At 43.9% G+C, this 7,781-nt stretch overlaps 1 protein-coding gene across 5 annotated transcripts in view; it reads left to right on the forward strand.

Annotated features, from left to right (window-relative positions):
- Positions 1-5,726, forward strand: part of SULF1 (sulfatase 1) — a 167,831-nt gene extending 162,105 nt beyond the window's left edge. For 3 of the 5 annotated variants that reach the window (XM_058668715.1, XM_058668714.1, XM_058668716.1), the window contains one exon: positions 4,420-5,726. In XM_058668715.1, the coding sequence (XP_058524698.1) occupies positions 4,420-5,243 (824 nt within the window). In that variant the 3' untranslated portion in view covers positions 5,244-5,726. The remainder of the gene's footprint in view (positions 1-4,419) is intronic. The other 2 variants (XM_058668717.1, XM_058668718.1) reach the window with 1 other exon arrangement.
- The last annotated feature ends 2,055 nt before the right edge of the window (positions 5,727-7,781 follow it).

Below are 7,781 nucleotides of genomic sequence, written 5' to 3' on the forward strand. Positions count from 1 at the left end.
TCTCTTTTGTGGCACTTTTGGTAAAAGTTTCCTATGTAAACAAATGGATCCAGTTCTTCTTTGTGGAGTAGTTCTTGAAGTTTTCTAATAACCTTTCTTTTTCTTCTATGGAAATTACGCTTTTGAGTTTTCTGTCTCTATTGGGTCGATTATGATAAACTCTTGCACAAAGTTGTTTGAACAGGTGCCTCCTTGATCCTGGAATCTGGTAGGAAATGACAAAGCTAATGTGACATGCAAGTACATAACAGCAACAGATTCTTCCCCTCACCTCTTCTCCACACCATCCTAAAAGTGGCAGGGAAACCATCAGTGAAGACACTTTCTTAGCCTCCTCATCTTGAGCATGGTATGTAAACCAATCATGCCCTTTTTTTGGCTCCCTTTTATTTTATTTCATTTTACTTTTATTTGAAAAGCAGAGGAAAAGAGAGAAGGAGAAACACAGCAAACACAGTTCCTATCTGTTGATCCATTCCTCAAAGGCCAACAAAAGTTAGGCTGGGCTGAAGCCAGGAATCAGGAGCTCAATTCAAGTCTCCTGTGTAGGTTACAGGAACCAATTACTTGAATCATCACTTAGTCCCTCCAATGGTCTGCATTAGCAGAAATCTGGAGTCAGAAGCCAAAGGCAGCTATCAAACTCAGCCTTTGCAATGTGTGTGTATGTGTTTGTGTGTGTGTGTACACACGCGCGCAGGTATCCTAACAGCTAGAGGGAACATCTACTACTCCCATCATTTTATTCTCAAATTTTTCGTTCATTTGAAAGACGGAGATATACAGGGAGAAACAGGGAGAGAGATCTTGGATCGAGTGGCTCAATCCTTAAATGCATGATACAGTCAAGGCTAGGCCAGGACAAAGCCAGGAGCTTGGAACTCAATTTGCGACTCCCACATATGGGAACCAAGAACCTAAGAACTTGAGCCATCATCTACTGCTTTCCAGGGTCTGCCTTAGCAGGAGCTAGATTAGAAGCAGACAGGACTTGAGCCAGGTACTCTGATATGGGAGACAGGTGTCTCAGCGACATACTAACTGCTCCATGAAACCATCCCACCCAGTTTTTGCACCAAATGTTTTCACTGCTCTTCCTGCTTCCCTAGTGAACAAATTACTCTGAGGATGATGGCTTACAATAGGATGTCATCCACTGTTGTCTGTTGGAAACTGACTAAAAAGTGTGTCCTTAGGTCTGAAGAAATTCAATCTGGTGGTCCAACCTGGTACAATATCTTCTATTCCAATCCATTACTAATATTTTGAACATTAGCTTTCATCACTCAGAAGGCAGGGCCCAGTTCCCAGAGTCTATTCATGTCAGAATTCACTGATAAAACCCCTCAGGGTTCCCAGAGTTGGCCCAATGTAACCCACCTGTCAGCTCTGTGCTGGGCCTTTCCTGGGAGGAATCCATGTGGTTTCTGTGTCTGCTGTGGGCAGACAGAACAGTTCTTGCTGTCCTCCAAGAGTTGCGAGAAAAGGTCTGTGTTCAGCTGGTCCCTGAATGACCGCCAACTCCCCTGCCCCAGGGGCTGAGGTTGAGCATGTACTCAGAGGTCCGCTTGGCGGGCCCAGTGGCATTCCATAAGTACTCACACTCGGTTTTAATTCATCTGCTCTGGGTTGGCCTGAATCTGTCCTGTCATCGTGTGTATTTCTCATTGTGTCTTCTATCTATTCCACATAGAAACGGGTATTGTATTCCCTCTTTGGTACTTAGGAAGGGCTATATTTTGGTCCTTCTGGTTGCCTCTGTATTTATATATTTATAATGCCCTGAAGCCCTGTTTTCTTATTTCACCTCTCATTATCTCACTGATCAGGTTTTTTTTTAAAGATTTATTCATTTTATTACAGCCAGATATACACAGAGGAGGAGAGACAGAGAGGAAGATCCTCTGTCCTATGATTCACTCCCCAAGTGAGCCGCAATGGGCCGATGTGCGCCGATCCGAAGCCGGGAACCAGGAACCTCTTCCGGGTCTCCCACGCGGGTGCAGGGTCCCAATGCATTGGGCCGTCCTCAACTGTTTTCCCAGGCCACAAGCAGGGAGCTGGATGGGAAGTGGAGCTGCCGGGATTAGAACCGGCGCCCATATGGGATCCCGGGGCTTTCAAGGCGAGAACTTTAGCCGCTAGGCCACTCCGCCGGGCTCACTGATCAGTTTTGAATGGCATTCTTTACCACCCTCCTCGGACCTGAACCATTTCCAAGGATCTCCTTCTCTTTCATCTATTTTATTTCTTCCATTTTTCACTGCATTATTTTCTCTCTGTTATATAAAATGCAGACGTTGTTTTTCACCATGCATCTACCTTTGTATTTCTTCTAGATGAAATAAATGTAATTAACTCTCCATCATCAATCCCTTTGCTAAAGTTTCCCCAGTGATTTCTCAGTTGAAAACTCATCTCCTAGAAGATTGTTGAGGAATGGTTCATGTCTCCAGGATTCCTAACATTCTAACATGCTGTAAGCTGCTCTTCATAGTCTTGGGACTTGTAGGAGAGGTTGGCTGGATAGGAGATTCCTGGCCCATACTTTGTTTTCTTATTTAACATGATTTTCAGATCCCTAGATGCTTGACTGAGAACGTTCAGTTGACTTACCGCTGGAGGGTTGTGTGTTGCTTTACCATATGGTTTATTTTGGCAGGGGCAAAAGAGATGACTGACTTTTTATTCTCGTTTTCTATTTTCTTGAAATGTAACTTCTTATGAATTTAGGCCGATTTCATTCCATAAATTTGGAGTGCTCACAAATTCCATGTTTAGAGGATGCCTTCCTCTCTGTACAATCAAATATACTTTTAATTGTGCTATGAGTCAAGAGTGGGGAGGGGGAGAAATAGTGTATTTTACAGTGCTTTCTCTTTCTCTTTTTTCTTCTTCCAGGACCTGGCATGCCTGCCTTCTGGCTTGTGCCCTCCCCTCGGCCCCCCGTTTTTCAAAGGTGTTTCTCCCCACCTTTGTACCCTTCATTCCCTGGAGCAATGCCTTCCAAAACTGCCTCTTTGAGTCGCGCACGCTTCCTTTTTTAAGTGTTTATTTATTTGTTTGAGAGAAAGACGGAGGTTTTCTGTCCACTGGTTCATCTGCAGCATGATTGTAATAGCCTGGGCTGAGCCAGCTGCCTGGCCAGGAGCCCAGGACTTTTTCCAAGTCTCTCTCATAGGCGTTAGGGATCTAACCATTTGAACCGTCACCTCCTGCCTCCCCAGGTGTATGATAGAAAGAAACTGGACTAAGGAGTAAAGCTGCGGCTGCAACCCAAGCCTGCTGCTATGGGATTGAGCTTCCTGACCAGCTTCTTCACTGCCAAACCAAACACCTGCCGCTATCGTGCACAAAGCTCATTCCCTCCTCGCTCTCGGTGCTATTTCCCACTGGGACTAGTTCATCCTGCAAGCTGACCATCAGCCTATGGCTTCCACCTCACTTCTCTCTTTTCCCATCTTTGCTGTTCCCTAGGGAGAGTGACCAAGTGCAACACACAGCTCTTCTGGAATTTGGTGGATTTTTAAATTACAGGTGACCTGAAGGTTACAGAATTCTGTCATTCTTTTAAAACCCGTGGAGTGGGCTTTGTGTAGCGATACTAATTTTTGCAGCTAATCTATGTCTCCTTTTGATAGTTTACTGCATTCATCCAGGCCACCTCTCTACATGACCTTAGTCACAACTAGGGTAAAAGTATTGTTTCCTTCAGGACTGTAGTCATACCAGGAATGGAGACAGATCTGAGGGAGAATAAAACCCCTCCAGTGACTGACTTGTCTAGGCTATATAGACTTAGCTAAGACATAGAACTCTTGGGGTTCTATTTTGATTTAGAGTTTAATCACATTCAAGTTTGGCTTTATATTGGAAACAGAAAACAACATATTTATTGGGCATAAAAAAAAAAAGAAAAGGAAAGTGAAATTATTTTTCCCTGGAATGTAGAATAAAAAAAATCATCCAAAGCCATGCCTGTTACATTGATATGTTCAAGTCCACCATTCATGCAGCAACTCTGTAAGGTAGAACCTTCCATTTGTACGTGAAGTTAGGAAAGGTTTTGTCCCACACTTGACAGATGAGGGAACAGACCACGAGGGTTTCACACAGGGCACCTGAGTAACCAGTGGTAAAACTTCAGTCCAAGTCTGACAGGACGAGGCCACTTCCAACACCAAGCAACCATGCCTCCTCCTAGGAGTTGTCATGTATTTCATCTTTTGCCCAATTCCTTGTGTACAGTCGCCTTTGTAACCTAACACCCCCTCCTTGATCACAAAGTGCTAATGGAGAACACTTGATCATGTTGTATTCCAAACCGTTTTAGTCTGTAGGAATGATCTGAGTGGTTTATTTAGATAAGCAGGACTCATTTTCTCAACTAATGCACCACCTTTGCCTCTCTTTTCCCAGAGGACAATTATGGGATGGATGGGAAGGCTAACCTTCCCAGGCTCTCTGCCAACAACAGCTGGCAAGGTCTGGAGGACTTGTACCGTGTGACTGAAAGCATCTACGCATACAGACAAAACTATAGACTTAGTCTGGCTGACTGGACTCACTACTTGAAGGATGTAGATAGAGTATTTGCACTGCTGAACAGTCACTTCGAGCAAAAGAAAGCAAATAAGACGAAAACTGCACCAAGCCTTGGACTCCCAGGTATCTCAGCCGAGCTGCCTGTGCCGCCCGAGATGGCCTCAGCCCAGCCAGATGCAGACCCAAGTCCTGCAGCTGAGGAAGCACCTCATGTGACCCTGCCAGCTGACCTTCGAACCCTGCCTTGGAACCAGTCCCCGTTAGATGCAGAGGATAAACTTGAATGGAATAATGACATTCCAGAAGTGAGTCGTTTGCATTCTGAACACTGGAGCCGTGGTCAAACTGAAAACAGGGAGGGACGTGAAAACATCCATCCCCTGGAACCTGAGGTCAGTGGAAACGGCCTGACGGAGCTGGCTCTCCAGCCCAGCCCCAGGCTGCAACCCCTGGACAGCTACCAGGAAGAGCCTCCCCAGGAGGGTGGCCCAGAAGACGATGTTTTTGAAGATCAGCTGTATCTTCCTGTGCGTTCTTCTGGAACCCCTGTCCATCCGACAGCCCACACAGCCAGCCCAGAGCAGCCTGTGCGGTGCGGCCAAGTGGGGAGGCCTCTGGCCACCGTGGAGAAAAATTCCACGCAGGACAGCTCACAGCATCTAGAAGGCAGTGCCTCAACTCCCCTCCCCTCTGATTAGATGAAATGATGACCTGACCCGAAACACAGTATTTCTTTTTCACTTGTTATTGGTAAACTAATGGCAGCAATTATGACTACCAATATTCCAAGCTACCCTGTGTCCATTTGTGCTGTAGAAGTTAATGTGCACCTGAGCAAGCGATAGACGCACAGGGACTCTGTGTTGTAATTCACTCTTTGGCAAGAGTGGAAATAAAGGGTGGGAGGTTTTGATTTGTTTTGTCCGGCTCTGAAATAGTATTATCTTTTGAATATTATAGGGATATATATATACATATATATATTCCAAATAAGCTGGCTAGAATGGTGCCTTTCCAAGTTTCTGAAACTTGACCTGCTCTGTGAGTCTTTCCGCACACACCCACACTGCCTGCAGAACGAAGCTTTGAGTTCTTTGCAACCATTGCAAGTTTTCAGTGCCACCATGTTTCATTCGGTGATTTGTTGCACTTTGAGATTGGAATGCCATATCTGCTGGGTGAGTCTGCAGGCTGAGCCCGGTCACAATGCTTGAGCTAACTGTGACAAGGTCCGATAGAGCCTCAAGGACAACACACAGTATAGAGCACATATTGTTTCATATACACTTTGCAGGAAATATTGCATGTGTTTTACCTCGACACTGCTAAAACTGATTAGCAGAAAGGCATGGCTAATAAATGTTGGTGGTCAGAACAAATAAATAAATACCTGAACAAAACAAAGGTTGCCTGCTCTATTTGTGCCTAGTCTCAAGTTGTTCATGCTCCAGACTGCGAAATGTGGATTATTTCCCTGCCAAGAGAAAAAAAATAACTGAAGATCTTTCATTTTTCATCTTTAGTGTTGTTTTCTGATCAACAAGCTTAAGTGTTGGGCTTTAAATTTACATAAGGAATCAATAAAATCAAATCCTAAATGCTCCATAATGAAATAAGCCGTAAGATGGCTTCATTTCGTAACATTGTGTTCCAAGATTATTTTTAAGCCTTTAAGACATAATTCAAAATTGCATTTGAAAGTCGGTATTCCTGCGAGTATTCTTGTTTTGTATTATTACAGTTTTAAATAACAGCAAAAAAAAAAAAAAAAAAAAAAAGGCCTCAGTGAGAATCATGAGTACCCTATTCCTCTAATTTCCCAAGAAGATTTTTTTTTGTTTAACCTAACAGTGGTTTTTTTATTTTTGGATAATTCAAATGCTTCAGTAAATTATGCCTTCTGCAAGTATTAAGATAAACTCCTCTAAGGGAAATTTAATATGTCATAGTCAAAACTTTGGTAACTTCAAGTCTTTCTCACAGACTGTACATATGTTAAAATTAACTAAGCTGTTTATCAGATGTGCGTGTCACCGGCTGAATGACAGAATAAACATATTTATGGTCGTGAATGATGTGCTTTGTATAAAGAATTCAAGCTATTAGGAGGCATACTGTGCTCTTTTTTTAAAAAAAAAAATAAATCTTGTATAAAACTCTGTAATACTTTTGTAGAACAATTCTGGCTTCAAAAAAGTCCAGAAGCAATATTTCTTGAAATAAAAACATGTTTAAACTTCACCTGTTTCAGAGAAATGAACTTAACCAAGCCTGTGTGATACATTCATTCCTTACAAGTAGACCAGTGCTGATCTCAGTTTACTCAGTTGACCATGAGCCATCCCCGTGGTACTGACGCACTGCAGAGCATGACCCAGAGGGATTTCCGTGGTGGACAGCCTCTGTGCTGTCAGAGCGAGCCCAGCCTCAACAGGCACCTGCTTGGCTTAATGCTGATGCCATCTTGAAATTCTCAGTAATCATTGACCAAGGAACGTCCATTGACATGCCCCCATCCCCTGGATCCTACAAATGGTGTGGCTCTTCCTAACCTCCCAAAATTAATTTTTCCAAAAGCAAGGGAAAGCCCTACTGAAGGCAGCTTGCATTCTTTGAGGATCGTGAACTTTGGCAGACACCTAACCCTACAAACCCTCGAGTGTTTGATTGACAACTCCCAGGTGCTTCCTGTGTTCCGAAGCTCCCAAGGTATAGCATTGAAATAGAGACTAACATCCATGTAGTGTTCAGAGATTAGAAGCTTAAAAACAAAAGGCATGGGTGGTGGTGGAGCAGAGGGCCAAGGGACATGCTTGTTCAATGCTTGGACGATTGAACAAACCCTGGCGTGGTCAAAGAACAGAGTTCAAAGTAATAATGTACCCAAAGATGAGTCTTTGTTCTCTGCCCCTTCTGAAAAGTGGACAGGCCAATTGCTGTTATCCTGCTGAATATTCAATATTAGTTCAGTTCATGAACTATTCTTGGAATAACCACTCCCTGTAAGAGGCATGAGGGAGACCTCATTACCTCCCTGGGTGGCCTTTCAGACGCCATAGGTCCTCAGAGCCTGGCAGCCCACAGCTGACCACCTCTACCTCCTCACTAAGGGAGAAGAGAAAAACATTCAGCAGAGGCAGTGGTCAACCACTTTCCTTTATCCATTTAAACACTTAAACACACGAAACTGGGGCAGACATTTCACAGCTCAGTTAAGCTGCCGGCATATACAAGGG

This window comes from Ochotona princeps, chromosome 9 (genome assembly GCF_030435755.1).
Source record: "Ochotona princeps isolate mOchPri1 chromosome 9, mOchPri1.hap1, whole genome shotgun sequence".
NCBI lineage: Eukaryota > Metazoa > Chordata > Mammalia > Lagomorpha > Ochotonidae > Ochotona > Ochotona princeps.